Source organism: Garra rufa, chromosome 15 (assembly GCF_049309525.1).
Source record: "Garra rufa chromosome 15, GarRuf1.0, whole genome shotgun sequence".
Taxonomy (NCBI): Eukaryota; Metazoa; Chordata; class Actinopteri; order Cypriniformes; family Cyprinidae; genus Garra; species Garra rufa.
This window is the reverse complement of record NC_133375.1, coordinates 4,973,055-4,994,635: the sequence shown is the minus strand read 5'-3', so window position 1 is coordinate 4,994,635 and position 21,581 is coordinate 4,973,055. Positions and strand designations below refer to the sequence as shown.

Here is a 21,581-nt window from a genome sequence, read left to right as displayed (position 1 = left end):
CCTCCCCCCCCTAAGGGTGATTACACTTTCAGTTCGGAAAGTTCCCTTATAGTGAACTCTGACCACCCCTTTCCATCACTTTGACATATTAGACATATTAACATTCAGCGGAGGAACTTGCTATCAGAATCCAGTACTAGGTAAGTTACCTCTTATGAACTCTGGATTTATGCCCCATGTGAAGAACCCATAGAATGTGGTCCCTCGTGTGTATCCCCACTTATATTCACTGTGATAGGGTGTTTCCCTTTAAGACAGATTCTGTATTTACGTTTTTGAGTTTGGCCTCTCTCCCTTATGTGGAGCCCACCTCAGAACCTTCCCACTGTAGCACTCCCTTAGTGAGTCTCAAGGCGTTATTCACACTATACCTCCCCGGTGGGTGGGGTGTGGCCTCCTTAGTGTCTTTCCCCCTCTGGAGTGCAGACACTGTCCCAGTGTCCCAAGATTCCAAGCCAAAAGGTGAGGAAAGGTCGGCTGGAGGTTCTTGTACACTGGAAGATCACAAAGTGGTGAGATGCGTTATCTAATACGTGAACCTGTTAATATGTGCATTTGTCACAACTCCGGACTGCCGGATATGAGACGAACGAACAGAACAAATTAGCAGATTGCACGCTGACCTATTTATACCCAGATGTCTGGGGCGTGGCCAGATATGCAAAGTCTGCACACCCAATTTCATTGGCCTTTTCTCAAGATGTCAGAGGTGTTTGGGCTCCCAAGAGTGACCCCTAGTGTCGTATCATTCTACACAACGTCTCCATTCCCTCCGTCAGGGAACAAGGGTTACCATACGTAACCGAGACGTTACATTGCAAAACACAATGCCACAATTGTGAGATATAAAGTCACATTACGGGATTTAAAATCGCAATTACTACAAATACATATATAATACTGTCAGGATTATGTCTGTGTTTTGTCCTGTTCTGGTTTTCCTAGTGTTTTTCCCCCTCTGGTTCTAGTTCATTTGGTTTAGTCCTTGTTCTCCCCCTTTTGGTTTAGTCCTTTTGGTTTAGTCTTGCCCATATTTGTATTTCCCCCTCGTTATCCTGTTATCTTGTTTGTGATCACGCCCCCGTTTCAGTGTATTTAAGAGTCTGTGTTTGCACACCCCGTTTGTCGGTCAATGTAGATGTTACTTCCGTTTGTTTTGTTTCATGTGCTTTTCTTGCTCCCGGTTTTGTTTATTTGTTATCATTTGCAGTGTTTTATTTAATAAACTTTATTCATTCAGTTACTCCGGTTCTCCTCATCCATCTCCGCTCCTCAACCCAGCCAGACTGTGACAAATACACAAATATTCAAAATATATACAAAATATATAATTACACATTTGCAATTTTGAGAATAGAGTAGCAAGATATGACGTCACACTGCGATAAATATATTCACAATTGTAAAAAATATCGCAATTATTGAAAAAAGAATACTGAAATTCAAGGTAGAGTTAGTGAGCTATGTCGCATTGTGAGACTTTGTGAGATTCACATTGTGACATTTTACATGTTGAACATGTTAGTTGCATGTTAAATTCATGGGTTTCTGTAAAGAAAATATGTCTTTTGTATGTGTCTTTCTCCAGCCCTGAAGAAGATATCTTTGTCACATAGATGAATTAACGTTCATTTCTGAGGTGTATCCCCTATAGCATGCTTTGATTTATGACTCTCTCAACACCTCTTCTCTCTCTTATTTCACATCCTCTCTTGAGTCCAGCCTGAGCCACAGGGGCATCAGCTTGACCTATTAATTTTAATAGAGGGTCATAGCAAGACATAGAATGGGGAAAAAAGCAAGGAATAACATCTGAAAGAGAGCGAATGGGCTAAAAAAGACGGATTGAGAGTGAATGGAGGATCCAATCAAGTCAGATCATTTTCCAAATCTTTCTTTTCTTCTACAGTCAATGTCTGCCTTGATTGTGTGTCGTTTTCATCTTTCAGTCGATATCCTTTTCCACATTCACGTTACTCTTTTATTTCCCCCCTCTCAGCCGCTCTTTCTGAATTTTCAGATCTCTTTGCTCTCGCCTCTATTTATTTCAAACCCTCTGATCAAGCTTTCCCCAACTCTTTTCTTCAGCTTTGTTCAGGTCTTGTGTTTGGTGACAGCTTGAAATTGCTTTCTTTTTTTGCTTTGCACCTTTTTTTCATCGTTCTGTTTCTTTTCTCATCTTTTCTCTCCAACCTGATTGCCTCTATAGGTCTAAGTAAAAGATAAACACAGTTTCCTCAGTGGCTCGTACATCTCAGCTTCTGTGACTTGCATTTTAAAATGTCTGTTTTGTGACCTTAAATTCATGGAAAGGCAATTTTACAGTGACTCTAAAGTCATAACTAAGAATTGCATTAGAAAAGATAAACCAGCTAACAAATATATATTCAAAGAACAGTTTGCTAGCATTTGCTGAACCTTGAAATGAGGAAAAATAATGTTTTTGTACTGAATGCGCTGCCTGAGTTTTCTCAATCAGGTTAAATTGAATAAAATTGTTTGCGACAAGATGTCAGGAATCAGAACGTGAGAAGACTGGGTTGGGTTTAATGTGTTTTCCCATTAAATGTTTAATTAAATGTTTTCCTCTAATTAAAACCCAGTGGACAGATGTTTAACAACACATAAGGCATGCTCTCCTCCACTGACAGATGAGAAAATCCATAAATTACAATAAAACTCTACTTTATCTCTTCATCTATCCATCCATGGATGGATGGATGGATGGATGAATGGTCCAAATGATTGAGAAAGATATATGTCACTCTGCAATGGTTTCTAAAATTGAAATTGACCAAAAAATTGCATTTCAGTGTCTGAGTCATATCTGTGTTCACAATGTTTACTGCAGTCCAGTTCTGCAGCTTTTTTGTAATGATTATTCTCAAATTCTCGGCTATTCCACAGAGATCCAGCAGAGGAAAGGACAGGAGATAAAAGAGAGGCAGACAGAGGTAGCAGGGGAGAGCAGAGAAGACAGATTGCAGTATGTCTCTTCCTAACGACAGCACAGACAATTAATCGGTGTCATTACTAATTCAAGCGGGTCTCAGGAAGTGATAGAGAATGTGTTGGGAGTAAACTCTATTTTCAGCTCTTCCCTATTTTTTTTTTTTTTAGAAAAATTCAGGAGGAACATTTTTCAGTGTATTTTAGAGCCACCCATAACACAGAGTACTTTTTTGTATTTTATTTATAAACAATCTGATTTTGCAAGATTTGTACAATTTTTAATGTTTGTTAAAGTAGACTCTTTTGCATATCAAGGCTGCATTTTTGTCATGACAACTCTTGGAAAAGTTTAGCATGGTAATGGATATGACAATGTTAATGTATTTGGTCTTGGCGAAATAGATCTGCTACGCTGCTGTTGGTTATTGCTGCTGCTGCAGGCAAGTACAGAACTAGCTACTGGCAAAGCATATGGCAATACAGTGCTGTGAGTATTTAAGACATACTGCTGGTGCACAAATAGCATAAAATAACCTGTAGCAGATCTATACAGGTGGAGCTGGGGAAGGTGAAGGGTTTCAGAAGAACTCTGAAAGCGCGCTGCGAAATGCTCAAGTGAATGCTACCAGCCATTTAAATAGCTGCAAGCTGCAAGCTCATTGGTTGCGAATGCAACATGAACTGATCAGCTTGTGCCAAGTCGTATAACTATGTGATATCATTAGTTACGTTAACAACCCGTCAGCCTGCGTCATCTAGAGTTTCATGGCAGAACTAGGTATTTATTTGATCAAAAATATGGGAAAAACTGTAAAATATTATTACAATTTAAAATAATCCCTTTTTTAATATGCTCTGAAATATATTTTTGTAATGCAAAGCTGAATTTTAAGCAGCAATTACTCCAGTCTTCAGTATCACATGATCTTTCAGAAGTCATTCTAATATGCTCAATATCATCAATGTTTTGGTGCCTTATATTTCTTGGAAACTGTGATCTAGAAAAAGGTCTTTACTATCACTTTTTATGAATTTAACATATCCTTGACAAATAAAATGATCAATTTCTTTCACAAAAAGAAAGAAAAAAATTGATTATAATACTGTGTTGTTACCTGAATGATCCACAGCTGTGTGGTTTTTTTTTTTTTTTTTTAGTAATAGTTGTTCATGAGTCTCTTGTTTGTCCAGGGACTTAGATGCAACTACTACAGAAGGTTCAAACGCTCACTGATGCTTCAGAAGGAAACATGATGCATTAAGAGCCGGGGGTGAAAACTTTTGAACAGAATGAAGATGTTTACATTTTTCGTATTTCTCCCCCCCAAAAAATTCATTTAGCACTGCCATGCAGAAGATACATGTTTACCATAAGACAAAATAAGTTAAATCTATCCGGATCTTCAAATTCAAAAAGTTTTCACCCCCTGGCTCTTAATGCATGGTTTTTCCTTCTGGAGCATCAGTGAGCATTTGAGCCTTCTGTAATAGTTGCATATGAGTCTCTCAGTTGTCCTCAGTGTGAAAAGATGGATCTCAAAATCATACAGTCATTGTTGGAACACACAAAAATGCTGAAAAACCAAAGAATTTGTGTGGTTGTGGATCATTCAGGTAACAATACAGTATTAAGAATCAAGTGTATGTAAACTTTTGAATGGGGTCATTTTTCAAATTTAGCCATTATTTTCTCTTGTGGTCTATATGTTATGTGAAATATCTTAAAAACAACTTGCATTTTGTATGAATTCTGTGATTTTGGTAAAATAATTAACATTTTGCAGATTCTGCAAGGTGTATGTAAACTTTTGACCTCAACTATATATAATATTTTTGGTCTCAAAATTAAACAGCTGACTAGCGTTTTTATAAAACAGCATGTGGTTAGATCTTTGTTTGTATAAGGCATTATATAAATGTCACAGGAGCCTTTAGACCTGATATAAGGAACAAACATGATTTTTTATTGCCTGGCAACTCATACCTCGGAAATTGAATTTATCTTATGTTAGCTTTGGATACATTAATGAGCGTTTAAAGATAATGTTTGCTGGTGAACATAATGGCTAACCTCAGCCTCAATTCGTGCTAGTCTGATGTTTTCCAGAGATCTCACACTTGTTTGTCTTATACAGCTCATACCGTCCATATCAATTTTTCTTTCTGTCTTTATATGTCTATCCACCAATGCTGAACTGTCTAGCTCTCTCTTTGATCCCTCTCAGTCACAGCCATGAGGAAAAGCATCACGTATTTGTTTCACCAAAACAAAGAGCCGTCAGTTCACAGTCTGTTGGTAATCCAGTTCTTCTCAGTCTATGCTCTGTGTGTGTGTGTGTGTGTGTGGGTGTGTGTGTGTGTGTGTGTGTGTGTTGTGTGCAGCTCTGGTGAACAGCAGGCTGTGGGTGATGGAGGGTCAGGTGTTTCAGAGGATCATGCAGAAGAACGGCCTCATCGCTATCACACAGTCTCTGCACTTCCTGCGCAGGTTAATACCACCATTACCATCCTCACATAGCCTTTAGAAGACACACATAAACGTTACATTGTAATTGAGAAAAATCGTGTTTGTCAAATCTGTCACGTTAGAATGTCAAAAATGGCTTAAAAACTGTGAACACATTATTATTGTGCTTTGCACCAAGAATAGTGTTTGATCACCATGGTATTTTCCAACAGGAAACTATTAAACTGAACTATTGAGCTTGATGGGTGTAGATGAAATGTGAACATTCTGTACAAAAATGTTCATGTCAGAAGGATCATGAGAACAAACCTGGTTATAATTTTTTAATGCATTAAGTGTGTTTTTAACATATCTCCACGTTGTTAGTTTACCGAAAAACATTAATTTAGTACTGCAGCTCAGATGTAATTTCCTCTAGGGGAGTGTAATGTGATTTACATTGATACAGTGAATGTAGCTCACTGACTCTGGTTTGTCTGTGTCTCTCAGTGTGGCACTGCTCTGTGTGTTTCCAGAGGATGTTCTCATGAAAGTGTCTGATGCGCTGGAGGAGGTGTGTATGACTGAACATCGTCATATTTCACTGCTGTACCTAATCTGCATGTGATCAATAAAAGTTCGCCTTGAAGTTCAAAGCTCTGCCTATAGCTTGATCATAGACCATTTTAATGTGTTTTCACCAATTAACCACAACTCTAGAAAATAGTGAGATAAAAAATATATTATCAGTATATGTAATGTATTTTGTCTCTCTTTAAATCCATATACATCCTTGTCTTAGTCTCACTACAGTGATGGTGATTATATTATTCGAAATGGAAATCCAGGAGACAAACTCTTCATTCTGAGTCAAGGCCAGGTAAGAAAAGAAAGATATTTTCTATCTATCAATAAATCTGTCTTTTTATCCGTTCGTCTGTCTGTCTATTCTCTGTGATCTGTCTGTTTGTCAATTTGCCCATCCATCTATCTATCTATCCATCTGTCTGTCTGTCAATTTGCCTGTCCGTCTGTCTAGCTATCTGTCCGTCTGTCTAGCTATCTGTCCGTCTGTCTAGCTATCTGTCCGTCTGTCTAGCTATCTGTCCGTCTATCTAGCTATCTGTCCGTCTGTCTAGCTATCTGTCCGTCTGTCTAGCTATCTGTCCGTCTGTCTAGCTATCTGTCCGTCTATCTAGCTATCTGTCCGTCTGTCTAGCTATCTGTCCGTCTGTCTAGCTATCTGTCCGTCTGTCTAGCTATCTGTCCGTCTATCTAGCTATCTGTCCGTCTGTCTAGCTATCTGTCCGTCTGTCTAGCTATCTGTCCGTCTGTCTAGCTATCTGTCCGTCTGTCTAGCTATCTGTCCGTCTGTCTAGCTATCTGTCCGTCTGTCTGTCTGTCTATCTATCCGTCCGTCTGTCTATCCATCTGTCTGTCTGTCAATTGCCTGTCCGTATGTCTATCTATTCATTCGTCTGTCTGTCTGTCTGTCTGTCTGTCTGTCTGTCTGTCTGTCTGTCTATCTATCTATCTATCTATCTATCTATCTATCTATCTATCTATCTATCTATCTATCTATCTATCTATCTATCTATCTATCTGCCTGTCTGTCTGTCTGTCAATTTGCCCGTCCGTCTGTCTGTCTGTCCATCGATTCCTCTGTCTGTCTGTCTGTCCGTCTGTCTATCTATCCATTTGTCCTCATGTCTATCTATCCATCTCTCTGTCTGTCAATTTGCCTGTCCATTTGTCTGTCTGTCCATCTCTCTGCCTGCCTATCTATCTATCTATCTATCTATCTATCTATCTATCTATCTATCTATCTATCTATCTATCTATCTATCTATCTATCTATCTATCTATCTATCTATCTATCTAATCGTTCTATCTGTTGTTCTATATATTGTTCTATCGTTCTACAGTATGTAGAACGATAAAACAATAATATTTGACTGCAGAATTAGTTACTTGTTGTATGATAATATGGAGATGAATTAGTAAATTAATAGCATAACAGTGTTCATGCTTTCATTCTTAGGTGAAAGTATTGGAGAAACACTCAGCCGGTGAAGAAAGTATGATGGTGTCTGTCCTCACCAGTGGGGATTGTTTCGGAGAGAGAGGGTAAGATTCAACCCTCACCAGCAGGGGGCGCCATTCTCTGAGATTTACATTGCAGCTTATTACCCATCTAACACAAGAAATACAACTTGTAGGACCAGAGAAACTCAACCATGCATATTAAAAAAAGCAGCATATATAATTCACTTATGTAATGTATTGTAGGTCGTGCACCATTGTCTTAACTTGCCCAGAAGCTATAAATACGAAAAAAGCAAACATGTGCATGTTGAACGCTTTGTGGCTTCACTGAGAACCATTGAAATTCAAGTCAGAAGGTATCATGTAACATTAATATCTCAGACCTGTTCCTTTGCTCTCCAGAGACGACGTGAGGTCGATGAGCGCTCTTGCCGCAGGCGATGTGACATGTCTGGTCATCGACAGAGAGTAAGTGTGAGCCGTGAGGGATAAACCGGCATTCATGCTATGGAAACAGCAAAGTGGGCGAAAGAACATAACTAATTCAAACTTATGCTGTAAAGCTGACCTTGGCTCTATTCCACTGTCTATATCCAGGGTTTTCAAAAAAGTAACTGGAGGCTTGGACGATGCCAGAAAAAATCCTAGCAACAAGGCCAGATCGAAGTAAGACTTTATCCACTGAAATAAATGAAACATAACCAGTGTGATGGTTAATGAAGGTCATTGTGATCTCTATATAATGATCAGGGCAGATGAAGATGGGTTTGCGCTTGGTGAAACGTCTCTCAGCAGTTTTCAGGTGCTGTGTAATCTGGGGGAAGGACAGTATGGTCACACTCAGCTTGTGAGTTCTGAACGATTAGCCTTGCTTTTGCTTGTTTTGACTTAAAAAACATTCTCTCTGTAATAATTATAATTCAGCTAAAGTTTTTTGTCACTAGGTACATTTGAAGAGCGACTCCAGCTGTAAGTTTGCACTGAAGACAATAAGAAAACAGACGATACAGAGCCCAGGCCAAAGAGAGAGGATGCTTGCAGAGAAATACATCCTGATGGATCTTCAAAGTCCTTTTATAGTAAGGTCAGACCATTAGGACACTATAGGACATGGGTTTCCAATCCTGCTCCTGGAGGGCCAATGTCCTGAAGAAATCAGCTCCAACACACTTGCCTGGAAGACCTTGATTGGTTCAGGTGTGTTTCATTGGGGTTGGAGCTAAACTCTGCAGGACACTGGTTCTCCAGAAACAGGATTGCAGTCTTGTTCATCTTCGGTGAAAGTTCTTAATGTTTCATTAAAGGTTCATCAAATTTGTTTTTGAGTTTTAAAACACCAGCACATGCAGTAGATGGTTTCCGAAGAATTAGATTATTAAAGGCTCTTTGTGGAATGATGTGTGAAACAGTTCTCCAGTGAAATCAGGCATTAAAACCCATTTTGCAATTAATTCCTTATTAGACTGTTTATTAGATACACTATTGTACAGGCTTAGTAGTTTGGGGTTTGTAAGATTTGTTTTTAAAAAGTCTCTATTTGTGCCAAGGCTGCATTTACGTTTTCAGAAATACAGTAAAACAACAATGCTGTAAAATATTATATTAAATATTACAATTTAAAATAAGTGTTTTCTATTTTAATACATTTTAAAATGTATTTTTATTCCTGTGATTTAAAGCTGTTTTAGATCATTACTCAAGTATTTAATGTCCCATGATCCTTAAGAAATTATTCTAATACAGTTAGGGTCAAAAGTTTACATCCACCTTTCAGAATCTGCAAAATGTTAACCAAAATAAGAGCGATCATTCGAAATGCATGTTATTGTTTATTTAATACTGACCTGAATGACCTGATATTTCGCATAAAATTTGTTTACATATAGTCCACAGGAGAAAATAGTAGTTCAATTTATAAAAATGACTCAGTTCAAAAGTTTACATCCACTTGATTCTTAATACTGTGTTGTTACCTGAATGATCCACAGCTGTTTTGTTGTTCATGAGTCCCTTGTTTGTCCTGAACAGTTAAACTGCCTGCTGTTCTTCAGAAAAATCCTTTAGGTCCCACACATTATTTGGTTTTATAGCATTTTTGTGTATTTGAAGAATTACATTTTTCTTATTTAGCCTAAATATCATATTTAGCCAGACCAGAAAGTTTGAACAGTTTGAAAGCTTTAAAAAGTTTAAAAAGTTTTAAGTTTGATTGTTTTCAGTCTGAAATAGTTAAAAGTAGTTTTAAAAGCTTAAAGTTAAGAGATAGATAAATAGATAGCAAGTTACTAGCATGTTGTTAGCATGATTAGCAAGTTGCTAGCATGTTTCTACCATGATTAACAAGTTGCTAACATGTTTCTAGCATTATTAGCATGTTGCTATCTAGCATGATTAACATGTTTATAGCATGGTTACCAAGTTGCTAGCATTTTTCCAGCATGATTAGCAAGTTGTTAGAATGTTTCTAACATGATTAGCGAGTGGCTAGCATGGTTCTAACATCATTAGCCAATTGCTAGTATGTTTCTAGCATGATTAGCAAAGTTGCTATCATGATTTTAACATGATTAACATGTTGTTACCATGTTTCCAGCATGACTAGCAAGTTGCTAGCATGTTTCTAGCACGTTGCTAGCATGTTTCTGGCATGGTTCCCAAGTTGCTAGCATGTTTCTAGCATAATTAGAAAATTGCTACTATGTTTCTAGCATGATTAACAAGTTATTTGCATGATTTTAACATGATTAAAATGTTGTTAACATGTTTCCAGCATGATTAGCAAGTTGCTAGCATGTTTCTAGCATGATTAGGATGTTGCTAGCATGTTTTAACATTATTAGCAATTTGCTAGCATGTTTTAACATTATTAGCAAGTTGCTAGCATGTTTCTAGAATGATTAGCATGTTGCTAGCATTTTATAGCATGGTTACCAAGTTGCTAGCATGTTTCTAGCATAATTAGTAAATTGCTACTATGTTTCTAGCATGATTAACAAGTTGATAACATGTTTCTATGATTATTAGCATGTTTCTAGAATGATTAGCATGTTGATAGCATCTTTCTACAATGTTTACCAGGTTGCTAGCATGTTTCTAGCATGATTAGCAAGATGCTAGCATGTTTCTAGCATTATTAGCATGTTGCTATCATGTTTCTAGCATGATTAACATGTTTATAGCATGGTTACCAAGTTGCTAGCATTTTTCCAGCATGATTAACAAGTTGTTAGAATGTTTCTAACATGATTAGCGAGTGGCTAGCATGGTTCTAACATGATTAGCCAATTGCTAGTATGTTTCTAGCATGATTAGCAAAGTTGCTATCATGATTTTAACATGATTAACATGTTGTTACCATGTTTCCAGCATGATTAGCAAGTTGCTAGCATGTTTCTAGCATGAGTAGCATGTTGCTAGCATGTTTCTGGCATGGTTCTCAAGTTGCTAGCATGTTTCTAGCATAATTACCAAATTGCTACTATGTTTATAGCATGATTAACAAGTTATTTGCATGATTTTAACATGATTAAAATGTTGTTAACATGTTTCCAGCATGATTAACAAGTTGCTAGCATGTTTCTAGCATGATTAGGATGTTGCTAGCATGTTTTAACATTATTAGCAAGTTGCTAGCATGTTTTAACATTATTCGCAAGTTGCTAGCATGTTTCTAGCATAATTAGCAAATTGCTACTATGTTTCTAGCATGATTAACAAGTTGATAACATGTTTCTATGATTATTAGCATGTTTCTAGCATGTTTACCATGTTGATAGCATCTTTCTAGCATGTTTACCAAGTTGCTAGCATGTTTCTAGCACGATTAGCAAGATGCTAGCATGTTTCTAGCATTATTAGCATGTTGCTATCTAGCATGATTAACACGTTTATAGCATGGTTACCAAGTTGCTAGCATTTTTCCAGCATGATTAGCAAGTTGTTAGAATGTTTCTAACATGATTAGCGAGTGGCTAGCATGGTTCTAACATGATTAGCCAATTGCTAGTATGTTTCTAGCATGATTAGCAAAGTTGCTATCATGATTTTAACATGATTAACATGTTGTTACCATGTTTCCAGCATGATTAGCAAGTTGCTAGCATGTTTCTAGCATGAGTATCATGTTGCTAGCATGTTTCTGGCATGGTTCTCAAGTTGCTAGCATGTTTCTAGCATAATTAGCAAATTGCTACTATGTTTATAGCATGATTAACAAGTTATTTGCATGATTTTAACATGATTAAAATGTTGTTAACATGTTTCCAGCATGATTAGCAAGTTGCTAGCATGTTTCTAACATGATTAGGATGTTGCTAGCATGTTTTAACATTATTAGCAATTTGCTAGCATGTTTTAACATTATTAGCAAGTTGCTAGCATGTTTATAGAATGATTAGCATGTTGCTAGCATTTTATAGCATGGATACCAAGTTGCTAGCATGTTTCTAGCATAATTAGCAAATTGCTACTATGTTTCTAGCATGATTAACAAGTTGATAACATGTTTCTATGATTATTAGCATGTTTCTAGAATGATTAGCATGTTGATAGCATCTTTCTAGCATGTTTATACATTTGCTAGCATGTTTCTAGCACGATTAGCAAGATGCTAGCATGTTTCTAGCATTATTAGCATGTTGCTATCATGTTTCTAACATGATTAACATGTTTATAGCATGGTTACCAAGTTGCTAGCATTTTTCCAGCATGATTAACAAGTTGTTAGAATGTTTCTAACATGATTAGCGAGTGGCTAGCATGGTTCTAACATGATTAGCAAATTGCTAGTATGTTTCTAGCATGATTAACAAAGTTGCTATCATGATTTTAACATGATTAACATGTTGTTACCATGTTTCCAGCATGATTAGCAAGTTGCTAGCATGTTTCTAGAATGATTAGCATGTTGCTAGCATTTTATAGCATGGTTACCAAGTTGCTAGCATGTTTCTAGCATAATTAGCAAATTGCTACTATGTTTCTAGCATGATTAACAAGTTGATAACATGTTTCTATGATTATTAGCATGTTTCTAGAATGATTAGCATGTTGATAGCATCTTTCTAGCATGTTTATCAAGTTGCTAGCATGTTTCTAGCACGATTAGCAAGATGCTAGCATGTTTCTAGCATTATTAGCATGTTGCTATCTAGCATGATTAACACGTTTATAGCATGGTTACCAAGTTGCTAGCATTTTTCCAGCATGATTAGCAAGTTGTTAGAATGTTTCTAACATGATTAGCGAGTGGCTAGCATGATTTTAACATGATTAACATGTTGTTACCATGTTTCCAGCATGATTAGCAATTTGCTAGCATGTTTCTAGCATGAGTAGCATGTTGCTAGCATGTTTCTGGCATGGTTCCCAAGTTGCTAGCATGTTTCTAGCATAATTAGCAAATTGCTACTATGTTTATAGCATGATTAACAAGTTATTTGCATGATTTTAACATGATTAAAATGTTGTTAACATGTTTCCAGCATGATTAGCAAGTTGCTAGCATGTGTCTAACATGATTAGGATGCTGCTAGCATGTTTTAACATTATTAGCAAGTTGCTAGCATGTTTTAACATTATTAGCAAGTTGCTAGCATGTTTCTAGAATGATTAGCATGTTTCTAGCATTTTATAGCATGGTTACCAAGTTGCTAGCATGTTTCTAGTATGATTAACATGTTGCTAGCATGTTAACATGATACTAACATCATTAGCAAGTTATTAACATGTTACTAGCGTGTTTCTAGTATGATTAGCAAGTTGTTAGCATGTTGTTAGGATGTTTCTATCATGATTAGCAAGTTGAGATAGATAGAAGAGTTTGATTGGATTAAAAAAAGTACATAGAAGGGAAGCTTTATTGAGTCTCAAAGATTTCTGGGAGTTTTGACAGTTGGAGTTTGAATAATCTTGGCTCATTTGAACATTCTGTCAATGTAAGTCTATGGGATTTTTCCCAGTTTTAATCATCATTTTTAGGAAAACCGTAAGTCCGATCAGTTAGAAAAGATATACCACGCCCGGTGAGATCAGTCTGAAGATCTTTGGAGTTTGTAGAGTTAAAGCTCTAGGAGGAGTTGATAATTTAAGTTTAAATTGCATTTCAGTAAATTGGCTTTCTCAAGCCAAATTAATCAAGGGAATGTAAACTTTTGCAGATTCTGAAAGGGGTCAACTGTATGCTGATTTGATGCTCAAGGAACATTTCTTATTATCATTGTTGAAAACTATGATTTTTCCCCCCCAGGATAACATGTTAAATAGATGAAAAATAAATATATGTTAATAGCAATGTTGTGTTGACTTTAAGATTCAAACGTTTTATATTCTTTTTCCTCAGGTTGCATTGTACATATAAAGATGCTTGGTGCCTGTATATGCTGATGGAGGCTTGTGAAGGTGGAGATCTGTGGAATTTACTGAGAGAGAGGTATATACAGTCTGTATGTATGAGTTTGAGTTTGTAAATCACAAGATACTTTTGATTAAATCCGAGAGATTTCTGACCCTGCATAGACAGCAACACAACTGACACATTCAAATCCCAGAAAGGTAGTAAGGAAATTTATAAAATAGTCCATGTAACAAAAGTGATATGAAGCTACAAGAATACTTTTTGTGTGCAAAGAAAACAAAAATAACGACATGAGGGTGTTACATGAGTTTGATAGCAAGTTTTGGGTGAACTATCCCTTTAAGGATGGAGGGATCTGGCATAAATCTGACATTTGACCAAATTTATATAACCCAATCTATAGAATCTAAAAGTATTTATCTAAAAATGTACAAAAAGTAAACATGTAAAGACTCTGTAAATGAATTTCTTCCTGAATCTACAGTGAACTCATCATCTTATGAACTGAACTAAACTGATAGTGACAAATGAATATGTGGTTTGATGTTTTAGGGGGTCACTGGAAGAAGATGCTGTTCAGTTCTACTCAGCGTGTGTGCTGGAAGCTCTTAGTGAACTACACGACAAAGGCATTGTTCACAGAGACCTGAAACCTGAAAATGTGCTACTGGACCAGCGAGGATATGCTAAACTGGTGCTGAATGTATACAAATTCAACCATTTTTAAAATTAAACCAGATGGTAGCCTGGAAACACTTGATTGTGATGATTCATACTGGGTAATTTTATCTATTATAACACTTCAGCTGTGTTTCTCTCTCTCTCTCTGTCCATCAGACAGGGTTTGGTTGTGCTAAGAAGCTGGGCGCTTTGCATAGAGCTTGGTCATTCTGTGGATCTCTGGGTTATCAGCCTCCAGAGGTCATTATGCATCAAGGTCACGGTCTGTCCACAGATCTCTGGGCTCTAGGGATGTTGCTGTATGAACTGCTTAATGGCAGGTGAGTTTTTTTTTTTCCAAGTCTTGTAGCAATTCTTTTGTGATTTTGCAAAGGCAGTACATTCTATCGACCTCTTGCAATGTGTTGCACAATGGTACGGTTGACTATTGTAGGCGTATCAGGTAATATTTTGGCTCATACTTAACAAAAAAGAGCTTGCACACTATTTCCAAGAACAAAAATCCAATAAAATGCAGTGCTCAGAACAAAATAAAGTGTCATTTTGGGGTTTCCCCTTCATCAGTAGCCAATAAATAAACAAACCGAAATACACCTGGATTTATTTGTAGCTTTAGTCTGAGTTATTTTAAAGCAAAAGCGATCTTTTACGCTTGTTCTTCATCATGCATAAACAAATAGGAAAACTGTTAGCAGTTAATATATTTAGAATGAAAGCTTAGCAAGAAAATGGGCAGGACTACAAATAAATGTTTCAAAAGTATAAGCAATCAAGAAGATTCAAGAAGCAAGCACAGCTGAGCTTCTGTTGTAACCATATATGATGGGCTCTATACGTGCATTAAAAAAAATTATACATTAATAAAAAATGTACACTTTTAAACTTTTATATTTTTAAACCCTGCATCTCACCTGCTAGGTCTGCATTGTTAAGCATGTTTTAAAAGTTACATTTTCAATTTCCAGTCCCCTGTTCTCTGGCTCGGAGCAGCTGAAGGTTTATACAGCAGCTCTAAAGGGAATAGATGAGCTAGAGTTCCCAAAAACCATCAGCAGGACTGCAGCACATCTCATCAAGAGCCTCTGCAGGTACAAATAGAGTGTTTCCTCACTGTGTCTGTTTCCTATATGAGAAGAAATAAAAAACATGGTGAGAAAAGCAAGTGAAATGTCTGTCACTCCTTTTCTAGAGAGAGTTAAATAGATAGATATATAGACAGGCAAATTGACAGACAGACAGATGGATAGATAAACAGACAGACAGATGAATAGACAGACAGACTGATAGACAGACAGATGGACAAATAGACAGACAGACTGACAGATAGATAGACAGATAGGCAGATAGATGGATAGACAGACAGATGGACGAATAGACAGACAGACAGATAGATAGACAGACGGATGTGTAGACAGACTGAGGGATAGATAAACAGGCAGATAGATAGATAGACAGACAGACAGACATGAGGACAGATGGACAGATAGACGAATGGATAGATAGATAGACAGACAGACAGACAGACAGACAGACAGACAGACAGACAGACGGATAGATAGATTAGATAGATAGATAGATAGATGATAGATAGATAGATAGATAGATAGATAGATAGATAGATAGATAGATAGATAGATAGATAGATAGATAGATAGATAGATAGATAGATAGATAGATAGATAGATGGACAGATGAATAGATAGACAGACAGACAGATGGACGAATAGACAGACAGACAGAGAGACAGACGGATGTGCAGACAGACTGAGGGATAGATAAACAGGCAGATAGATGAATAGACAGACAGACAGACATGAGGACAGATGGATAGATAGACAGACAGACACAGACTGATAGATAGACAGACAGACGGACAGACGAATAGACAGACAGACAGATGGACAAATAGACAGATAAATAGACAGACGGATGTGTAGACAGACTGAGGGATAGATAAACAGGCAGATAGATGGATAGACAGACAGATGGATAGATAAACAGACAGATGAATAGACAGACGGACTGATAGATAGACAGACAGGCAGACAGACAGATGGATATATGGACAGACAGATGGATAGACAGACTGATAGGTAGACAGATAGACGGACGGACAAATAGATAGGCAGACAACAAATAGACAGACAGATAGACAGATAGATAGATAGATAGATAGATAGATAGATAGATAGATAGATAGATAGATAGATAGATAGATAGATAGATAGATAGATAGATAGATAGATAGATAGATAGATAGATAGATATGGCAGCCATGGCAGCCATATCACCCTGTAGCGCAAGATTGGTCGCCCACTGAAGCTAAGCAGGGATGAGCCTGGTCAGGACTTGGATGGGAGACCTCCTGGGAAAACTAGGTTGCTGCTGGAAGAAGTGCTAGTGAGGCCAGCAGGGGGTGCTCACCCTGTGGTCTGTGTGGGTTCTAGCACCCCAGTATAGTGACGGGGACACTGTACTGCCAAAAAGCACCATCCTTCGGATGAGACGTTAAACCGAGGTCCTGACTCTCTGTGGTCATTAAAAATCCCAGGATGTCTTTCGAAAAGAGTAGAGGTGTGACCTCGGCATCCTGGCCAAATTTGCCCATTGGCCTCTGACCATCATGGCCTCTGAATCATCCCCATATTCTGATTGGCTTCATTACTCTGTCTCCTCTCCACCAGTAAACTGGTGTGTGGTGGGCATACGAGGAGATACCCCTGACACTGTAAAGCGCTTTGAGTGTCTAGAAAAGCGCTATATGAATGTAACTAATTATTATTATTATGATAGATAGATAGATAGATGGACATGAGGACAGATGGATAGATAGACAGATGGACGAATAGACAAATAGATAGGCAGACAACAGATAGATAGATAGATAGATAGATAGATAGATAGATAGATAGATAGATAGATAGATAGATAGATAGATAGATAGATAGATAGATAGATAGATAGATAGATAGATAGATAGATAGATAGATAGATAGATAGATAGATAGATAGATAGATAGATAGATAGATAGATAGATAGATAGAGTAGCAGTGGTCTACATACGCTGCGGGGTTTGTCTGTCTGAGTCTGCTATCATCTGTCACCCATTTTCAAGGCTCAACCCCTCAGAGAGACTGGGCCAGAGGAACGGGGTCAAGGACATCTGCAAACACAAGTAAGACCTGCTCGAATGAGCTCTTCATCAAATATATTTGTACAGAAGGAAGAGAAGGGATTGGTGTGTGTGTGGGGGGGGGAGACGGCGAGGATTTGTGAGATTAGATGAGAGTGGAAAAGAAAAGAGCAAAGGAGAGGAGAGGATGCTGTTCTGTTTTTAAGTGCCGGCTTATTTTCTAGACTGATTAACTTGTGTTGTGTTTCTCAGGTGGTTTGAAGGCTTCGACTGGGAAGGACTTCAGAAGGGCACATTGACTCCACCAGTAATACCAAACGTGAGCGGCATCACAGAACACCGTAGAGCTGAGAACACACCATTCAGCTTATACTTACATAACAAACACACCTGTCAAATGATACATCTGTCCAGTTCAAAAAAATATAACCTTTCTACAGGTTCCCTGTGTCTATGATCACGGAGGATCAGCACTCCTGCCAGAAACCCACACTGAAGCAGCACCACTGGATGATTCTGGCTGGGATGTAGACTTTTGATTTGTACAATGGTGATATGGACCATGTAAAATGAAAAAAAAAAAAAGTGTTAATTTTGCATTAACTTTTTACTCTTTTTTTCTGAGTTGAAAAGCAACGTAGATGACAGATTACAGCTTCAGGACTATATAATCAACGCTGGAATTACATTGCACTTCAAATGTATCCCTCAGAAACGCACAAAATGCAAATGTATATCATTCCTATTGGATTTCTTTCTATGGAAGCTTATTTCTGCCACAGAATAAAAATATACAAATAGTATTTATATCTCACTTCATAATTGCATGATATAAACTTGCAATTCTAAGAAAAAACTAAAGGTGAGATATAAACTCAAATCAGGTCCAATAATAATGACTTTTTTTCTTGCATTTGTGAAGGACTTGACGTGTCTGCTGCTTTAGTTGTATGGAAAGCCAATAAGGTCAAGGACGCATTGTTTGCGTTACGCGTAGAATACATGTTGTTAATGCATTGTTTGCGCATCAACTACGTGTCAGTTGACCCTTTGCAAACAGCTTGATTGACAAGCATATCTGACCAATCATAATGCAGATTCCACCATTTTGTCTAACAAACAAAATTTTGTGTATTGACTAGGGCTGCCCCTTAATAGTCGACTAATCGTTAATCAACGAAAAGAGACTTGGTCGACCAAAAATTGTATTTGTCGCTGAAAAAAAAAATTATTAATGGCTGTCTATGTGGTAATATAATACATCGGGCAGGACATCAAAATGCTCAGCTATCATTCATCAACTTCAAATATGGCTTTTCATCTGAAAGATGTATTTAGTAGCAACTTTACATGGCCGCTCAATCTAATTTTAACCTTGAAAAATGTGCGCTATTCAAGTGTCTGTGCAGAGTGTGGAAGCTGAACAGTAGCTCTTAAAATACGCAATCATTTTTGGTCATACAGATAAAAGTAATACATCTTTAAAATCTGTAAAGACTCTATGATTATTTGTGTACACTCACAATAACAACGAAATGTTGCGCTTTTGTAAAATAATTAAAGCGAACAGGATGCGCTTTCTGCTATTTCGGTTTCTGTGAACTTGAGTGCGAAACTTTGAATCTCCATGCCTTACAGACATATATAGCTATAGAGAGTAAAATGTCTACTTTTAAATTGACTAATTCAAACAGAAAACAAATATTCTCAGATTATGTAATCCATATGAAACATGCATACAGGCTCATCACTACTGCAGAGATGTGTCAGTGTCGCCGACTTCATCTCATTAAGCCGAAAACAAAGAAAGCACTAGTTTATCAATAAATTATTAAAACGTTAATGCAGTCTCCTTGCTGTTTTTCCCTGACACATTCATAATTATTATATCTGCCGCTGCACTGTGGCAAGCTTTTTTTGCTGGCTTGAGTGCTTATTAGGCTATGTACGCAATTAAAGGCTCATTATTACGATATGGTTTATTTAATAAACAAGTGACTAATGCTTAAAGTGAATGACTACTAGTCGACCAGAAAAATCTTTAGTCGAGGGCAGCCCAAGTATTGATATCTTTCCATGGTTGAAATAAAATACATAATTCTGATGTTCAGTCATTTTTATTCCGGGCTTTAAAGGGGTCATCGGATGCAAAACTCACTTTTACATGTTGTTTGAACATTAATGTGTGTTGGCACTTTGTGTACACAACCACCCTACGATGATAAAAATCCACCCAATGGTATTTTTTTAATCTTTAAAAGTAATATCCCCTTTTTAAAAACAGGTCATTCTTAGCTTCTTGTCGGTGTACGAAACACAGTTGATTGACAAGAGCGCCTTACCTTAGCCCCGCCCTCACCGAGTTGAAACAGTCCAAATACGATCACCATTGTGTGACTCAGGTGCAGGAGAAGACTCTAATTGAGCGATTGAGGTGTTCTGTTGTTGGATGTAATAATGAACATAGCAGTCGTCATTTACTCCCGACATCTGGGAAGCAGAGGACAACATTACTTTCATTTTTAAAAGGAAAGCGCCGATCCCGATCTACATATGCATCTATGTTTGTGTGAATCATTCGTGATGCAGCTTCACCCACAGCAGAAGCGAGTATAAGGGGTTTTTATGCATCTTTGCAAATGGCCTTTCTTAATAATGTGCTTGTTGGCAAGTTTCGCCGATAAACGCAGCTAAATGCAGCTAAACGCGGCTAAATGTGGCTAAAGTAAACATTACAGCTCTAATCCCAAAGCAGAGAGGGGCTCATTTGCATTTAAAGGGCCCATGCAATAAAATGAGCTGATATTTTGTAGAGCTGATTTTGACAAGGTAAAGGGTGTTTTTTTACACTACTATTGAGAATTTTTAACCAAAGTATATTATAGACTTTTCATTAAGACCCTAAAGAATCATAGAACTTGTGGAAAATGGGCATCCGATGACCCCTTTAAGTAAACAAGAAAAGGCGATCGGTTCATGTGTCAATTGATCTAATAAGGCAATACAGTGATCTGTTACGACACATTAAAGAGCCGCAAAACAGTATTCATTGTTTGAATTTCTTAAAAATGACAGCATTTTAAAGCTGAGACTGTTTCATACATAAGTAACTTGCTCTGTCTTGTCTGTCGGCGTGTTGTCAGTTTCCCCTTTGTCCTGCAATGTATTTTCACTGCATGAGAGCATAATGTATAGTGTGAGAGTGCCATTGTTTGTCGGACATAGCAACAGTAACTAAGGAGGGCGTTTTTTTTGCGAAGGGTCAATTACGTGTCAATTTTTAAAGAGTAAACAACACATATTCTAAAAATAAAATTTTAGCATTTTTGACCTTCATGGCTTTCCATACAGTTGTGCCGCAAAACAGCATCTGGTTACTGGCACGGACTGGCTCTCGGTTTACTCGTGCACACCCTTGGGTGAGGTGCTATGCTTAGACTAGGTGTAAGGCGATGCTAAAGACCCCCAGGCAAACACGTAAAGCTGGCCCACCTCCTCCAAAACCATTTTGCATTATGCCTACACATTTTGCAAACCAGGCCCAGTTTTATGTGGGTGCCACAGGTGCTCAAATGAAAGCAAGTTAAATTTGTAATAATAGCTCTCTAGTTCAGATGTATTTGTGCATCAAAGATTTCTATTTACAACATGTTCATGCAGCGTTAAGCAATGTAGCCAATCATAGACATACCTGTTGAGTTCTTGAAGGCAATGGCCAATAAGGGGTGTTTTAAGTTAGAATATGTTTAACGCTGGAAATGCAGGGTTTTTTCAGCATTTTTGTTAAAAACCAAAACCCTTTCCAACAATGAGTACGTTTACATGGACAACAATATTCCGATTTTAACGCGATTAAGACAATACTCTGATTAAGAAGCAACCATGTAAACTGAGATTTTTGATTAATTTAATCCGACTAAAGTCATAATCGGAGTAAACACAAATCGAATTAAGACAGGTGGAGTAT

The 21,581-nt window shown here is 37.4% G+C and overlaps 1 protein-coding gene across 1 annotated transcript in view; it reads left to right on the top strand.

Moving 5' to 3' along the window:
- prkg1l (protein kinase cGMP-dependent 1, like) overlaps window positions 1-18,385 on the top strand; it is a 41,271-nt gene extending 22,886 nt beyond the window's left edge. The window contains exons 5-19 of the mRNA XM_073819423.1: window positions 5,335-5,440; window positions 5,909-5,972; window positions 6,201-6,278; window positions 7,440-7,525; window positions 7,847-7,912; window positions 8,042-8,110; window positions 8,195-8,291; window positions 8,389-8,528; window positions 13,785-13,874; window positions 14,352-14,493; window positions 14,637-14,800; window positions 15,446-15,568; window positions 17,597-17,656; window positions 17,867-17,933; window positions 18,055-18,385. Coding sequence (XP_073675524.1) covers window positions 5,335-5,440; window positions 5,909-5,972; window positions 6,201-6,278; window positions 7,440-7,525; window positions 7,847-7,912; window positions 8,042-8,110; window positions 8,195-8,291; window positions 8,389-8,528; window positions 13,785-13,874; window positions 14,352-14,493; window positions 14,637-14,800; window positions 15,446-15,568; window positions 17,597-17,656; window positions 17,867-17,933; window positions 18,055-18,153 — 1,451 coding nt within the window. The 3' untranslated portion in view covers window positions 18,154-18,385. The remainder of the gene's footprint in view (window positions 1-5,334; window positions 5,441-5,908; window positions 5,973-6,200; window positions 6,279-7,439; window positions 7,526-7,846; window positions 7,913-8,041; window positions 8,111-8,194; window positions 8,292-8,388; window positions 8,529-13,784; window positions 13,875-14,351; window positions 14,494-14,636; window positions 14,801-15,445; window positions 15,569-17,596; window positions 17,657-17,866; window positions 17,934-18,054) is intronic.
- The last annotated feature ends 3,196 nt before the right edge of the window (window positions 18,386-21,581 follow it).